Source organism: Haliotis cracherodii, unplaced genomic scaffold (assembly GCF_022045235.1).
Source record: "Haliotis cracherodii isolate W230 unplaced genomic scaffold, xgHalCrac1.p SCAF_7, whole genome shotgun sequence".
Classification (NCBI taxonomy): domain Eukaryota; kingdom Metazoa; phylum Mollusca; class Gastropoda; order Lepetellida; family Haliotidae; genus Haliotis; species Haliotis cracherodii.
Window position 1 is genome coordinate 5526744 of NW_027266330.1, and position 18652 is coordinate 5545395.

Sequence of the window (18652 nt, forward strand, 5' to 3'; positions counted from 1 at the left end):
CAAGTTTGTTAAATCCGATATGTTGGCAAAGCTACTCAGATTTTGTGCCGCTTCTGATCTCCGGTACCGGTTCAAAAGTTGTGAGATTGCAAGTTTGACATTGTTAGCCAGGGAGTGTTTTCTGGATGTTTCCTCGTGTAGAATGATATTGGGTGATAAATAAAATCTCACTCAAGTGTCTTTTGATATCAAATATATCAACACAAGTTGATGAAAGTGAAAAAACTCAGAGACTTGATCACACAAGATGAAGAGAGCGACACCAACCAGCTTTGATATTCCTTTTCTCCGATAGAGCTTCATTTTTGCAAGTTTTCTTTTCAGTGTGCGTTCACTTATCAAAATCTTGTGATAATGAGCCAGAAAATATAGAATGTCTTTATTGCTCAAACCTAAGCATGCGTATGTTCGAATGATGTTAACACACCACTCCATAGTCTGAGGTTAATAGGTATTCCAATACAGCTGTTGACTCTATTTAAAGCATTAAAGTGGAAATTTCCAGATACTAAGTGGAAATTTCCAGATACTAAGTGGAATTTTCCAGATACTAAGTGGAATTGTCCAGATACTAAGTGGAAATTTCCGTGGAATTGTCCAGATACTAAGTGGAATTGTCCAGATACTAAGTGGAAATTTCCAGATACTAAGTGGAAATTTCCAGTTAATAGGGATATGAATTATTTTTGGACATGGCCCTAAAAGGCTTCCGTAGAATATTCATTCACAGCGAGTGGCGTTACTAATGGAGTGATTAAAATATTATTATTCTGAAATCATTAAGGCTTGCGTCTGAAATTAACAAGGTTTTGTACTGACTTAGCCTTTGTTTCCACAACACTCTCTTTGAGACCTGGTCAGTTGAAGATGACAGGCTTCCATGTCCTCATCTGTGTAGTCGTCTACACCAGTGTTACAAGACTGCACAACACATATGTACACAGTGAGTACTTTAAATGTATATTTCAGAACAAAAAGTCAGTTGACGTGTGTTATGGCCTGGTAGTCCCGGCCATTATCGGTGACTTTCAGGTTCATTCGAGACATTTCATATCTGCACATTGCTTTGGGCAGGATCCGCGAAGATCGGGTAAGATTGGTTGGTTTGTTGTTTTACGCCGCACTTGGCACTATTCCAGCTACATGACGGCGGTCTGTAAATACTCGAGTCTGGACCAGACAATCCAGAGACTGACACCATGAGCATCAATCCACTCAAATTGGGATACGATGACATGCATCAAACAAGTCAGGGAGCCTGACCACCCGATCCCGTTAGACGCCTCTTACGACAAGCGGGTCACGGGTGGCCCAGTCTTCTAAGGCGCCGCGATTCGCTGAGTTGCATCCCTTTTGGGCACGCCAGAAACCTATGATTGTGGGTTCGAATCCCGGTTCTCCCCAATTACGTTTCTAGGTTTGTCAGCACCATACCCGTGCTCGTGGGTTTCACCGAAGTGGTAAACGTGTGAGACCTGCATCACTTCGGACTTTCCTCCCACATTAACCTGACACGCCGTGATATAACTGGAATGCTGGTAAAAGCGGCGTTAAACCCAACTCACTCACTCACTCACTCTTACGACAAGCATTGGTTGCCGACCTATTCTACCCCGGATCTTCACGAGTTGTCGAGCAGATTGTGTTGGCGGCCGTTATATCACATCGTCAGGCACAACTAGTCCAAGGGAACTGCAACTTAATGTCCTCGTGACCACCAATGATGCCATTTGATTGTGGTCTAAGAGCCTGACTCAGATTGATAACCATACGTTTCCAGTCTGTTAAACGTTGTACAGGCGGTGCTCCTGGTGGGATTCAGTTGTGGCGCTATGTGTTTTGTGAACTTTAAAACTCTGAGCATAGTCTTATGTTCTCTCAAAATGAACCGATAATGCTGCATGTTTCTTCTGAAGACAGCATCATATATTGTTCCAAATAGTGGGACTTTGAATCTTTCTATGGCGGAAATAGAACGAATCAAATGTCATTAAAACCGCAATATGAAACTGTGCGTGAATGATAATTGGCAGAAGCAGAATACGTTTTCTACAAGGCAACATGATCGGTTTTAAACTTCGGTGTCGTTGACGGTTAAGTTAGTGAGTGAGTATGGTTTTTGTGCCGCTTTTAGCAACATTCCAGCAACATCACGGCGGGGGACATCAGAAATGTGCTTCACACATTGTACCCATGTAGGGGATCGAACCCGGGTTTTCAGCGTGACGAGCGAGCTCTTTAATCACTAGGCTACCCGACCGCCCGACGGCTAAGTAGTTGGTCTCCTCGTATCACGCATTTGTTGCCCCAATTTGCTGAAAATAAATAGCATGGATGTACAAGATCGAAGTGTCATAATTGTTCCTGAATTTGTTTTTTTCATGTAATGCAAATTGTTTCTCAGGTACAACTGACTGAATATGGATGTTTGTTCACCTCATCAGTTTATAAATTCAATGTTGATATTTTGTGAAATAATTGAAAAAAGATATTACATACATACATATAGATTAGGGGATATTGTTGAAATAAGTTACTTATGTACACATTTGTCTGCATGTCCTTGGTAGTTTATTCAAGGACGACATCAACTTTGTATTCAGCTGAACATCACTGACCCCTGCAGGTGTGAGTAGGTCCTAAGTAGCCTATGCTCATAATGTCAATCACTGGATTGTCTGGACTCGATCGTCTACAGATCGTCATAATATATAGTTTGACTATGACTGAGTGTGGCTTTTAACAAGAAACGAACAAACTGGCTCCCATGGAACTAATTAAGACCAAGGTTGTTAGCAAACATATACATTGTTAATGTGCCCCTTTAATGTTTGTACTTCAGTCGAAGAGGTGATGCTAGTGCGGCGTTATACAACAAACGAACCAAGCAACCAACCAAGCTTGTGCAGACGCCAGTGTTAACGAATATCCTCATTACATTCAATCAAGATAATTACAACCTCTTCTATAAATCTCAAGATCGATACCATTTGACGTTGCATTAAGATGAAACACAATCGACAATTCCTAGGTATATATTATACAGGACGTTGTTTGTCTGTGAGTATTCTACACTCGATACGCACAGGTAATATTGATCTACTATACATTTACAAGGACACTAGCACAAAAGCTACACGTGAAGCATGACGATGATGTCATTGCAGAAATGATGAGAACCACTGGGACGATGGAAGAGGGTGAAGAGGGTGATCTGCGAAAATATCTTTAACAAACCTATACACATAAGGTTGGTTGGTTGGTTGGTTGTTTGCCGCACTCAGCAATATTCCACTATATGACGGCGGTCTGTAAATAATCGAGTCTGAACCATACAATCTAGTGATTAATATCATGAGCATCGATCCACGCAATTGGGATCGATGACCTTCATCAACCAAATCAGCGAGCCTGACCACCCGATCCCGTTAGTCGCCTTTTACGACAAGCATAGTCGCCTTTTATGGCAAGCATGGGTTGCTGAAGACCTATTCTACCCCAGATGTTCACGGGTCATACACATAAGGGATTGTAGGTTGCACTATGAACAAATATGTGTTACTTCCCATACTAACAATGTCTGGAGGAGTATAATTATATGTACCAAGTGCATATGAAAGGCAACTGACATATTGTGATGCAATAATACAGCGGCTGATCCATGCTTACCATGAGGTCCGCTGTAGAATGTGTCCCCAGCACCCAATTGCTTTTTGGGTGGTTGCGCCCCTGTGTTGATGGAGGAAGGAAGTCTGGTAGTTGAGGGCACTGGTTTTAGGACCATGGTTCCTTTGTCAAACACACTACTTTGACTCTGATTTCACTTTGACGGGTGGTAGTAGAATGGGCCCGTTTCTATCAATCGGCTGGTAACGTCATGCCCAGTGTATGGAAAACGTTCATCTTGAAAATGTTTTGCGTTGTTTGAATGTTGGGTATGCATGTTGTTAATGGAAATTATATGACATAAATTTGCCAAGAGTCCCCTGACAGAAGGCAGTGGCTCATGGGCAAATCTGGTGATGTCAACCTCTGAGTTCTCTATTGCTCTAATTTCTGAATAAATTACTTTCATCATGGCTCATAATCATCCTGGTTCGAATCACAATGAAAAGAAGAGGCGTTTGGAAGCTGAGATTTCCACATCTGATGAGGATGTTTCTATTCCACGTTTTCTAGTAGTAGAATCAGGAAATCACCTTCCTTTAGCAATAAATCCTTTTGCAATATACATAGCCATGAAATGTATTTGTGGAGGGGTGAAGAATGTTTCACGGCTTCGGGGCTTCACGGCTTCGGGGCTTCGCGGCTCTTTTGGTGGCGTGTCCATGGAAACATCAAACTATCACTCTTTTGAAATGTACTACTTTTCCAAACACTGAAGTTGCAGTCTCTGTGCACAGAACGCTGAACTCACGTCGTGGGATCATCGCGGACAGAGCCCGTTGTCTGGCAGACATGACAGAAGAAGAACGTTTTGAAGAACTCTAACAAACAAAATATGGAGAACACATTATCCCAACAAATACAAATCTGTTCACCTTTCACTTTCTACAATCCCTCAATCTGTAAAAGCAGGTTATTTCAACATTCATTCAGACACTCAACCATGAGAAATCTCTTCAGCATCTCAGATTGTGACACAGGCTATGGTTTCATCTACACCAGCTGCTGAAAAACCATCGTCTGAAAAAGATAATTTGATTTGATACAGTACAGTTCATATCATTATCTTTTTCCCCTGGGTGATAAAGCACACTGAAATTGCTGATGTTCGTAAACCATGGTTTGATGATAATTGTAAACAAGGTAGGAAGTGTTGAAAGAACATTCTTCATCTAATTACATTACTGCTCTTCAAAAATATCTGAACCAACAAGAAAAGATAAAAGTGAATTTTACATCTGAAAATGGTGAAGATTACAATGAAGTATTTCACTACATGGACTATATACTGCCTTAGGACAAGCTCATGATACAGCAGCAGGCACTGATAATATTCATTATCAGCTACTAAAACGCTTGCCTAAATCATGTCTTGAAACTATGTTAATATACTCAACAACAAAAGTTCCCGTGACAACTATAATTTAGTGTTTTTTTTCTAACAAATAAAGTTTGGTTTTCAATATTGTAGTACATGTATGGAATCAAGTCACAAAAACGCAACTGCTAGAGAAAAGCATGCATTCCATGCAAAAGTTGACTTTTATGCAAGCCCCATGCATTTCATTACCCAAGAATGGGTATAAAAACATGTGCGTTAACGGGATTCCATATGCATTGTTTAGCATCATGCTGACAACATCCACTCAGAAAAACAACAAAATTACACAATTATTCAGCATTATGAAAATGCCACGGCTGTCCGAAAATGAGCGTCTGCGAGCCATTGGTATGCTTGAAGCAGGATCGAGTCAACGTGATGTTGCAAGACAATCTAACGTCAAGAGAAACACCATTTGGTGTTTATGGCAACGTTGGCAACAGTCGAATGCAGTCAGAGACCATCCTCGGAGTGGCAGGCCACGCGTAACCAATAATCGACAAGACAACTGGATGCGAACAACACACCTATGAAATCGATTCCAAGCAGCAACAGTGACTGCAAGAAGCATCCCTGGCCTTCGACGAATATCTTCACAAACCGTACATCGTCGCTTCAGATGTGCAGGGATTGTCGCCAGAAGACCCGCCAGACGTCCAATTTTGACTGGAAACCACCGCCAAGCACGTCTACAGTGGTACAGACAGCGTCTACGCTGGACGGCCATGCAGTGGGGACAAGTTCTATTCACTGACAAGTCTCGTTTTCACCTCAGCCACAGCGATGGAAGGATTCGAGTGTACCGACGTCGAGGTGAACGTTACGTCAATCATTGTGTCATGGAAGAAGATTGGTTCGGGGGCGGCAGCGTTATGGTATGGGGTGGGATTGCAGCAAGACAGATGACCGGTTTAATAGTGGTAGAGGGAAATCTCAATGGACAGCGCTACTGCGACGAGATCATCGGCCCTGTTGTTTTACCGTTTTTGCGTCATCATGGCCCAGGCATTACATGACAACGCCCGGCCTCATAATTGCTCGACTTGTTCAGGATTCTCTTAAAAAAAACCAACGTGAATGTCATCCCCTGGCCGGCTCGCTCCCCTGACCTCTCACCAATCGAGCACATGTGGAATGAGATGGATCGGTGCCTTCAACGTCAATTAGGTCTTCCACAGACACTCCAGGAACTTCGAAACATGCTCCAGCAGATATGGACAGATATCCCACAGGACTATGTGCGACGCCTGGTCCATTCCATGAGACTAAGATGTGTTGCTTGTATCGCAACCAGAGGTAGACACACACGCTACTGATTTGTAAATTGACATTTTGGCATGTTCATGGTTTTTTTAATGAAATCACGCATTTTCTGAAGTCAGTTTGGCAAATTAATCCATTTGATCACTTACAGCAGTCTTTTATCTGTTGCAAACCGATTTTTCAGATTTGGTAAAAAACAAAACTTTGCATTAAATCTTATTCAATGTCACAGGAACTTTTCTTGTTCAGTATATAAACTTTCCTCCTTCATGGCATAATGCCATACCAAACCCTTGGCGGGATCATTCTGATCCATCCAATTACCGACCTAGATCTTTAACTAGCTGTGTTTGTAAAACCATGGAACGCATGGTAAATAATCGATGAGTGTGGTACCTGGAAACTAACAATGTAATTACGAATATTCAATGTGGCTTCCATAACGACCGAAGTCATATCGGTCATTTGGTGCATTTAGAATCGTTCATTAACAAAATGATTGTAAATCATTGCAAGCTTATGATACGAAGTGGAAACATGGTATTTTATAAGATATTCATAATTTTGGATTGAGAGTCCGTTTGCTTTATTTCATGCACCAATTTGTAACAGACGGACAAGTCTATGTGGGTTCTCCCCTCTCTGATCATTATAATCAGGATCAGGGTGTCCCACAGGGCAGTATATTGTCTGTCACTTTATTCAGTTGGTAAATTGACAAAAGTTTTAAATGATTCAATTGGTGGGTCACTTTTGGTGGATGATTTTAATATAATAAAGTTACAAATGATCCTTTGAAAGTGGGTTTAATTTTTTAAAATCGAAAACCAATGGTATACATTTCAAACCTGACGAATCAAACCTGACCTTTCCTCTGCCAAGATAGCTCCAAACTATAACTCCTACTCAGCTTTTGTCTGTCCTCCATGGCAGTTGGTACAGCCAGAGGTAGACCTACCATTAACTCAATGAAAGAAATCGGAAACAAATCAGCTTGTGTATCAACAAGAATATGATTAGTTAAGACGCTCAATACATATAAATCAATATTTACAGATGGACCCAAGGACGGTATCATCAAGGTTATCAGACAAGAATTCCACGCTTTTTTAACAGCTCTAATGTGTATCAATGACATGCTTGACTACATGATTCTTTCATCACAAGGGATACAGAATGGAGGATTTTCTCCTTTAAAAAAATATTTATGAGTGTAGCGTCAATGGCCAATACGACATCGTCGCATTATGACCTCTTCAAATCTGGACTGACGATCCAAGTAGGCATAACCGACAGTTGGTTGAACTTCATGTAACCTATTTATACTTTCTTGGGTGTCCCACTTCTTTTGCATCAGATCATGGATGTAAGACCTAACCACGGGTTTATGGTCAGCTTCTTGGATTAGAAGTGGTGTCACAGATGTTTTAGTGCTGCTTTTGCAGCAGCATCGGCCATTGTGTTACCAATGATACGAACATGGCTGGGTAAAATTGTCAAATTGGCCAGTAGCAAGATAATAAAGTAATTCAAGAATTTCAATCAAAAATGTTTACATGACATATTTGTAATAGGCTGAAGGCACGAACGTGAATCTGAAAAATAATGAATTGTTTATGTTTAGATTGGTTATTAACATATTTTAGTGCTGTTAAAATGACGTTTGCTTCTGCTGTGACAATGGAACTGTTATGTGAAGATACTGTTCTGGATCCAGTGACAGTGGCACGAGCAACTGTGCCACCATCCTTGGATCCATCTGTAAATATAGATTTATAAGTGTCATGTGTGCTTCTAAATTGGTTGTAATCTTGTTTATAAATTCGTTGATTTGTGTCTGTTTTTAGTCTTGTGAATGTGAGGGCTACATTTAGCCTAACCATTTGCACAGGAGGGGATGACAAAGTTGGATGGGAGCTTTATGTTGAAGATTAATTTTAGCAGCGGAAATGACAGATTTGATTCTGATTCCAAATGGTGGAACAAAAGATTTCTTATTGTAAATATCTTCGTAAAGAGGATAAAATACGCAAATACGCAACTGAAAGCTGGAATTGACTGATTAGAAAATAACATGGTGATTGTAAGGATAATTTCAGACGGCGTTGTTTAAGGGATGGCTCATCCGCCTCCACACATACTGTGAATAGAAAATCAAAAGGCTCCAAGGAAAAGCCTCAGGGCTTGATGATGGATAGTATGTAGTTTTTGTAACTTACGTTTACATTCTCGACCATAGACGATGGAGCCGTTATTAAGTTTGGAACGGATCAGTGACCTGTATAAGAGTAAGAGGCTGTCTGATCTCCTTCCCACTTTGAATTAGATACAACTTTCAACAGGGCCTTCAGACATTAAGCTTTAAGTGATTTCATATGTGGTAAGAAAGTTAAACGGCAATCAAAGATGAGTCCCAAAACTTTGGCCTTCTTTTCAACTTCAATAGGGGTGACATTCCAAAAATAATTCATGATCCTTATGTGGCTGATATTTTCTGCAGAAAATGAATACAATTAATATAAACCCATTTTCAAGAGACCACTTGTGTATTGACAGATTTGTAACTGCTTCTCTATTGTATGCATATTTTTACCATGACAATAAATATTAAAATCATTCACGAAAAGTGATTCATCTACCGAATCACTTAAAATTCTTTGACAGACTATTTATTTTAATACTAATTAAAGTGACAGACAAAATACTGACTGGATCATGATCAGACAGGGTTAAACCGACTAGGAATTGAAATTGCCTGTCTGATAAAACTTGTGATATAAAATAAGGTAAACGCCCTCTCAAGCCAAGATCATGTAAATCCTTTAAAATACCACGATTCCAGTGAGTATCATAATTGATACTATGTGTTGTTTATTAACAATGACATTTTCAACAAAGGATTCTAATCGCAATAAATGATGAATAGTATTTCGATTTTTCCTGAAACCACACTGAACATTTGTAAGATGAATATTATTTTCCAGATACCAATCTAATCTATTATACACCATTCGTTCCATAGTTTTGCAAACGCAGCTGGTTAGATAGAAAAGGTTTATGATCCCGGCAGGTTTTTGGTATTTGGACTACAATGGCGTTACGCCACAAAGGAGGAAAATTCCATGAAGTCCATATTTGGTCAAAAATGTCTCAACGAGTCTCTGGTTAGAAATATATTAAACAAATTTGGTTTTGGTTGGTCGGTTGGTTGGCTGTTTTAGACCGCGTCTGGGACAGGCAATCCAGTGATGGTATCATGAGCATCGAAATTTGGATATGTTTGGCTGGGTGAAGTTATTGTTAATGAAACTGGATTTTTGTCAGAATTTAAGCAGCGAATTCATAATATACAATATATATATATATATATATATATATATATATATATATACACACACACAGATGTTAAATAAACAATTATTAAGTCTTAGCGAAACCAGTCTGTACCAATCAATGAAGGATTCCTTGTGTTTTGAAATGTATCTTAATAGTATTGATGTTGTAAAATACCGTGTAGCTCTAATACGTTTTAGGCTCAGTTCATGATTAAAAAGGGGAGATGGGTTGAACCCAAATTACAGCTTGATCAGCGTCTATGTACATTTTGTGAATCTGATATAGAGGGTGAATACCATATTTTAATAATAGAGTAAATAAATAGAGTTAAGACGGCTGTATTTGCCACATTACTCATATGTACACCCTAGCATTTTCAAATTTGTCCATTAATGCAAGACTGTCGCAGAAGTGTCATTTTTAATCACCAAAGTGTGTGTACCACATTATGAATGAAAGAAAGAATGCATTATTATCAAGATGTGACAATATTTGTAAGTATATACACTTAGGCAACTGGTGGGGATGGTGGGTCGGTATTGGTAGGGGAGCAAGCCTCTCGTCTTGTTTCATCTGAAATGTTGAGTAGCCCATTTTGCACTTGAATGTATACTGTGTTACCATTTGTACCTGGCCTGCGGCCTGAGGCCTATAAATTAACTTTGACTTGACTTGTTTCAGGACTTGATTCAAGCAATGCTCCAATAACTGATAGTAGATATTATCATCACCTGCTGCAGTATCATGAGCTTGTTCATGAGCGGTATATAGCTCATGCATTGAAAGTACTTCATAGTATTCTTCACCATTATTAGAATCAAAACCTTCTTCTTTCCGTGTTGTTTCTGATATCTCTGAACCTCAGGGACCTCACCAAGTTTATTTGTAATGTCAGATTTATCCGTTTTTAATGTGTCACCTCTTTGAGAAGGTTAACAGGAGATTTGAACCTTTGCCTTATATAACGTCAGACGTTCCTCGCACATTGTTCTGAGAAGCCGTGATGTAACCGGAATACTGTTAAAAGCGGCGTTAAACACAACTCGCTAGCTCGCTTTGTCTTATGACCCGTGAAGATTCCGGGGTAGAATAGGTCTTCACAACCCCTGCTTGCCGTAAAAGGTGACAATGCTTGTCGTTAAAGGCGCCTAACGGGATCGGGTGGTCAGGCTCGCTGATTTGGTCGCCCAATTGCGTGGATCGATGCTCATGATATTAATCACTGGATTGTCTGGTCCAGACTCGATTATTTACAGACCGCCATCATATAGCTGGAATAGTGCTGAGTGCGGCGTTAAACAACAAACCAACCAACCAAGCTTTGCCTTATATATATTTAACCGCGTTCCACACCTTGGACATGGGTGTGCGTGAAGTAAGAGACACAATTCCTTCAAGATAGGCGCTTATTGAGTTAATAAGCCCTGGCACGAGTAACTTTAACATTATTTTGGTTATGAACTGTAGGATGTTTGTGGAAGTAATTTTCTGCTTTCTTGCTACACTTTCTTGGTTGTTTGCATTCATTGGTTAATCATGGTTTACGTACATGAGGATTTGCAGAGTACTTTGGAATTGTTTAGTACACAATACTATTAAGTTGAGTAAAAAATAACTGGATGGAATTTGGGACTTTTCTGAAATAATCAGTTTTCAATTATTCAGCACTTACTATTTCATACAAGGGCCCATTGGCCTTTGTGAAATTCAACCGCGAGGAAGAGGAGTTATCATCTGGTTTCACAGCTTTTAGGGAAGTAATCACTTACACTTCCACAAAGGTCTTCATCCACAGACCATTCAAATTCATTGTGATGGACAGATCAAGGACAGAAAAGGTCCCAGTGGCAGGATGTAAATAGATGCTTGAATCGTCATGGTCGGTTGGTCGGTGGTCGGTTTGTTGTTTAACGCCGCACTCAGCACTATCCCAGCTATATGACGGCGGTCTGTGTGATAATCGAGTCTGGACCAGACAATCCAGTGATTGACATCATGAGCATCGATCCACGCAATTGGGATCGATGACATGTATCAACCAAGTCAGCGAGCCTGACAACAAGATCCCGTTAGTCGCCTTTTATGACAAGCATAGTCGCCTTTACGGCAAGTATAGGTTGCTGAAGACCTATTCTACCTCGGAATCTTCACGGGTCGAATCTTCATGAAAGAGACATAAACTATTATCAGAAATAAAATCTTCAATAACTTTTGCCTTAATTTTGGTAGTCGTACCCATAAAGGGTTTTGCCCATTTAAATCGCACATGATGATGCAGGGCTTAGGGAGATGATCCTATTGATTATTAAGAGCACATGGAGATGGGATATATAAAGTGCACAAAGTATATAAATGCGATGTTCAATGTAAGACTGATAGCAACAGCTTGAAGATTAGTACTTAAATGAACAGCGCTATAAATGAAAATCTGCCTGACTTAAATAGTACAGCCGCCAGCCGCTTTATCACCTTGCGGAGAAAACGAATGATGACAGTTTTACTGTCTCAGGTCAAATGTGTCTGTATGTTTAAGATTCGTCCTTGGGGGAGTGGCCACTTGTACAACCACTAGTGCCCTCGTGAGGGGATACTTCCCTATCCATGTCCTCAAGCAACCCATACCTGTTGTGGAGTTGCACAGGACCCTTGAGTCCTTTGACGCTCGTTCAGTTTGATCTTTCTGTTTTGGACTTTGTTTTTGTTGATGTTGATGCTACCTGGGTAGATTTTGGAGCTGTAACTTTCTTTGATTCATGTTGCATAGCTTCGATTTCAGTAACTAGCATTGTTGAGTCTCCAACTGTTCATGGCAGATCTGTCTGACAGTGAACTGCTGCAGTTTTAAGTGTTTGAACAGTTTTAACGACAGACGCATAAGAGTGTCTGACAGTTAGAGCACTTGAGAGGCTTGGGGCAGGTGTTACCATCCTGATTAATTTGACCACATCTGAAGAAAGTAGCTTTACGTCCAAGTCCAAATTTCTGACATTAAAAACAGCGAGTAGGTCGTGGGATGTAGAGGTCCACAGGCAACTTGGTAGAGCTGTTGTGACGAAAGTCAAAAGATATATGTCAGAATATATGTGAATCGTTTGGCTTCAAACACACCTTGACTCCGAAGGTCTGATACAATTTCGTCAATAGTTATTCAGGCCGACTGCGGCCGCAGTCTCAGATTTGCCCTTGCTAAAATTAAGACTTTTGTGAACAGAACAGCTAACAGGTATATCAACCAACTTAGTTGATGTCATGAGATTGATAGCTTGTGCTTTCCTGGTACATTCAATCAAAAGCGCTCCAGATCGTAATTTTTTAATATCCTTCAACTCACCAGTTTTACCCTTGAGTCCTATTTTCCAAAGAAAAGAGCTAGTTTACGGTCTCCCTTGGCTTCCCTGACGAGAAACCGAGGCCAAGTATCACTTTCAGAATTACAACAATCTGGTCACTGTTTCAGCATCAGGTGAATCGAACTCAGATTCTGATAGTTGTTGGGTTTTTTTTGGATAGTGTTTACCCATTCTTATTTTTTTGTGATTCAACAAACCTGATCCCTGCCCGCCACAGATCGCCAACAAGGGCGATGTCATATGTAAACGGCATTCCAGCAAAATAACATGATAGGGATACAGGAATGTTATACTCCAGAGGATCCAGAGGATCCAGATGATCAACTGGATTGGCCCACGAGCCACCGGCTTCTGGTTATATGCTCTAGGCAACACATCTTAATGAACAGAGGACTATTCGAAAAGTAAATACAGTGTAAAACCATATCATATCGTCTAGGTGAAGTCAGGGTCGAAATGGTGTGTTCCCGGCTCCAGTGCCATCAACCACCAGAATCCCTTCCTCCACCGACACATGGGAGCAACCCAAGGCAAACAGGTTGCCCAATTTAGTCGCCTCTTGTGACAAGCAATTGGGTGCAAAGGACATCTTATACCCCAGTTCCAAATACGGGAAGAGCAATTAGTATTACCCAGCACTCACCATGTGGAGAGTCATGGGTGCCGCAGTAGGTCCCACACGAACTAACTTATTATTGGGAGGAATATATACTTACCTACAGTCTTTTTATTGAAATAAGTGCATAAAAAGACGTCTTATTAATCAAATTACCGCTGCAGGGAGGTCACATAAACGTAATAATTGAATATGTTCGTAAAACGTTGCTATTGGCCGCTTCGCAAATTGTTGGCGTGATTATTGACGTGAACTAGCATCCAGATCCATGCCATCTTGCAAAACTGCAATTTGAGATTATACTAATACAATTGCAAAGTTTTCTCTGTGTGTGCCTATGTGTGTGCGTGTGTGCGTGTGTGCGTGTGTGCGTGCGTGCGTGTGCAGCCAACAATGAATATTTGATATATATTTTACTTTCAGGTGAAAATATTTCAAATGGGAAAGATGCAAAGCAGAGTAGTAACTATGAAAACTATTATGCTGCCCAGGCTCTGGATAGAAGTTATGCATCCAGCGGGTCAGTAACGGAACGTAGCATGATGTCCTGGTGGGAGGTCGACCTGAGGGGCTACTTCACCATCAGCAGCATCACCCTCACAGCAGCCACCTTAAGAACCAGGTGTAAGTTCATACAGAACACCTACCTTTAGTTTCATCGAGTGATAATGCATAACTTAAATGGATTATCACACGAAAAATGAAGTCCTTGCAAAAAGATCTATATCAATTTCAGTGTAATTCAGTAACATACGGTAGCTGTATGGGATGTCATTAATGACACAAGACTTGTTATACATTTAACCATCGATTTCCCTTACGTCAGGGAGAGTAAGAATAACTTGACCATACAGTTCAAACAATAAGTCATTTAATGTTTGATACGTGCCCTTGAATACTCCTTTGTTTACAGATCTAGAAATGAGAAATGCCTTCGTGGAGGTCATGGACAAAGATGTCAGCCTCTGCTCTGATGTCCAGTCGGAGTGGTGTGGGAATGTGTCTAGCACTGTCACTGCTGGGGAAGAGTTCACCTTCACCTGCAATGCAACATTCCCTGTCCGCTATGTCCGTGTCACAAGGCCATCTACCACCAATGTACACCTCGTTATCGGACATGTGGATGTTCAAGGGGAGGGGGCTAAGAAGCCATATCGTGAGTAAACCATAGACACAAAAATAGTTCAGAAAAGTCAATATCAGGCATATATGGAATGGAATTAAAAGACTGTGGTACCGTGTAAAAACAACAGAATAAACACACACACACACACACACACACACACACACACACTAAAAACAATTTGATATTTCAATGTGCTTGTAAGTTAGTTTAAATACCTCAAACAGATAATGAGTATTCATTAATTCAGAAGGGGCAGTAATGTAGCCTCCTAGTTAGTTCACAAAAGTCCATATCAGGCCTAAATCATAATTATATATGGAGTGGAATTAAAACACCGTGGTGCCGTGTAAAAAACACACATAAGAAATCGGAATGTACGGTGCTAAAGAATGAGTGGACACACTGATCGGTTGGGAAATGGAAACTTTTTTATTGTTTCTTTGTTGAAAGATGAAAGATTGAAAGATCCATTAGCCAAGAGACAGACACTTATGCGCTGCTGAACTCGTACTTTCTCTCTCTCAAATCAAATACTACGTTGCATACCCTGAAATGTGAATCTTGAGGGAAAACGGAAATCAAATTAACAAAGGTTTTTTTATAAAATGTCTTATAAACAGAAAAGAACTCGAAAAGAACAATATTTTATTTAAAAATTCAATCCTGCATTATATTGAACAAAATTAGTATATACTTAAGTGTGAAAGACAGAGATTTCTAAAGTTTAGAAAAGTGATACTTTGCCGGAACGACCCGTAACGAAATGAACCGAACGTGCGCGTGTCGCATTCGGCAGTTGTCGCGCTTCGGAACACTTCAGTACATTCCTGCGTTGACAGTGAAAATATTTCACTGGATAAAAGTTCTCCTCACACGTTATATTTGTTTGAAACTCTTCCGATTTTAACAGTTATGGTTCAAATGCCTGGCTTAGCGATCGTTCCTCTGGGTTTTGTTCGGTGTTGTTAAATGTTGAATGTGGTTGTAAGTTAGATTAAATACCTCAAACAGATAATGAGTATTCATTAATTCAGAAGGGGCTGTAGTGGTGAAAGCCTTCACCCGGAATCTATTCCCTTCATAGCTACAAAGTGAAGCCTATTTATGGTGTTCCCTAGGCCTGATATTGCTGGGATATTGCTAAAAGCGGCGTAAAACCATACTCACTCATTAATTCAGATGGTGTGAAATATAATCTCAGAAGTACATAAATTAAAAGAAAAAAATTCAAGTATTTTATGGAGATTATTATTTATATTTATTTTTCATATTAGCACTATATCTTGTTTGTGGGCAGGAATCCCTGTGTAAAAAGGTTAATGCATACAGGAGGGAGAATTTAGACTTTGCGTTTTAATTGTTTGGGGTAATTTGTTTAAAAAACAGTACTTTCAACAACAAATGAAGTATGTTATAAATACGATATTTCATGTGCCAAGTGAAATATGATGTATGAGTGCCGTGGAAAAGGAGATTTTCCTCAGACGGTGTCCTCAGACACATGAAATATCTTGTTTATTTTAATCACAAACGCAGTTTTGTTGCCAGATAACTGCACAATCCACCTGCGCCGTACCCGGCTATTGAAGACGTCATAATCAGTGTAGCTTCATGATACGAAAGAAACATTTCGAAGGAAGTATTGAGAATTGACTTTTGTTTTAAATTACAATGTATATGACTGTATACTCGAATTGCAAGTACTTCTCTAATATATATGAGGACAGTGAGTTATGATGTATCTTGACTGGGATAGATACCAGGTTGAAGGCATGTCACTGGCGACATTGGTGACGTCACAATCACTGATTTGCCAAACAGACTCGAATATTTACAGACAGCCATCATAAAGTTCTTGAATGCGGCGTCAAACAATACATATTTGTGTCTATTTTTCTTCTTCATGCCCATCAGGTGCAGTATAAGTCCAAGTTACCTTTTCATTTAGGATGGATCGGGTGGTCAGTCGCTGTCACATGGCTGATACTGTGACACGATGACGTGCCCAGTCGCTATTTCAGACTAATTATTATCTAAATTCTAGTATTCATCTTCTCTAGGTTCCTACTACAAGCCGTTGAAGAACAAGAAGGTGTCACAGCCATTCCTGACAACGTCCACCATGACAGCCGGAAACTGTGGCATCATTTGTCACCAATATCATTCATGCACCGCCTTCAGCTACAGTGCAACGATCCCGACTGATGAAAACTGTCTGCTAACTGACAAAGTAATGTCTTCATCTGACGACAATTCTTGGACAACCTACCCTATTTCCTGTTTGTAAACATTCAACTAATATATAGCAAGCTTCTCCCACACTTTATTACACCTATGTTTGAAGTAAAACATACTCCCGTTGACCCAAGAACAAGCTTAAATGTAAGATTATTTTTTGTAAGTTGTCTAATATTTGTCCAAAAATTGAAATACTTTTCATAAAGTATCATGTTTGCCGTTGTGTCATAAGAGTCTGGGATCAAATGGATCCCAGTACATTTGCTATTTATTGGATGAACTCGGCGATTTGTTGATTTCGTGTCATTCTACAATGACGGTTTTGTTTGCCTCATCAAGATTTGATTGTTTTGTACGAAAATCGAGTTGACGCAAAATGACATAACATCATGCCATTAGGCATTTGAGGTCACCTATTGCATTCGACGTCATCTTATGCAATCACACCATACGCTAACTCTGATTTACAGTAAGTCATCAATTCCCGCATGTACCTATGATGATAATGACAAACTCTTTGGCCCAAACAATCAGTTCGGTAGGTCGAAATATGACAAAAACGTAAAGTCCTTTTTCATATATATTTCCTCAATGTTAGGTAGGTAATGAAAAGAGATAGAACAAAAGGAAACTATTTCTCTATTATGAGTTTAGTGTAATTACCAACATCCCGAACCACTGATAAGTTTTTCAAGACACCGAAACTGTCTTGCAGACAGGGATTTTTAAGCTTGAGGCAAACCAATCTTTCCCGTATTTTCTGGAGTGAACAATAAAGCTCCCATTAACGATGCCTGGAGAGTGGAAGGCCGGTGGTTCGATCCCCGGACGTGTCATACCATGAGACGTTAAAATATGGTACTGCAGACAGACGTTAACGAGGGAAGGAAACATGATTTGCCTCCTATTAGCTAAAATTAAGTGAGAGAGTTTGGTTTAACGCCGCTTTTAACCTTTAGCTAAAAACCGCCTTCAGTAATTGTGTTTGCAAGAGTTGCTCCCCGTAAAGTATTGGGTTTACTTAGAGACCATCGTTGCGTTGTCTCTCGCTAAACGCACTTTACATTCTCAGTTGTGTTAAAGGTTTGTAGTCATATTAATGTATTAATTATACAATGAGACTTACACTTCATATTATTTGGGAAATTCTACAGTAACCTGTTTCTCAAGTTTATGCTCACAGCATTTAATCATTACCTTTGTCCCTGGTAATGACCCTGCCAGACGCTTGACATTAAGGGTACAAAACAAGGTCTGAATTTGGTAAGCATGTTATTCATTGTCTCTCAATGAGTCAATGAGCTACCACTATCAAATTGGCAATTGACCGGACTACTACAAGCATACATTACTTTCTTTATATGCTGGACCGCATAATGTTTATAAATAGCGTTTTCTTTTTATACCTGTCACTAATGCACACCAAAGCATAAGAAGATAACCTCTTATCACTGACGTGTTAAAAACCAATAAAATGTCGATTGTCAGCTGTCCTGTGCTGTACATGCACTGACACACATTTTTGTGAACTAAGGAACGGCCATTTCATTTTAGGGTGTTTTCAAATTAGCATGGCTTTGCTTCATGTTTAGAACATCAATTTTCTTTTTTAACATAAGAGGTGCTCAGTTAGTTTTCTAGATACATAAAGAACGAACTGTATTCTTTGGACACTT

General features: G+C 39.9%; 1 protein-coding gene across 1 annotated transcript; it reads left to right on the forward strand.

The window, feature by feature from the left end:
* Window positions 1-867: 867 nt before the first annotated feature.
* Window positions 868-17025, forward strand: LOC139448000 (fucolectin-like). The gene is made up of 4 exons (XM_071229502.1): window positions 868-943; window positions 14036-14236; window positions 14526-14768; window positions 16799-17025. The coding sequence occupies exons 1-4, from the start codon at window positions 868-870 to the stop codon at window positions 17023-17025; spliced, it is 747 nt and encodes a 248-aa protein (XP_071085603.1).
* The last annotated feature ends 1627 nt before the right edge of the window (window positions 17026-18652 follow it).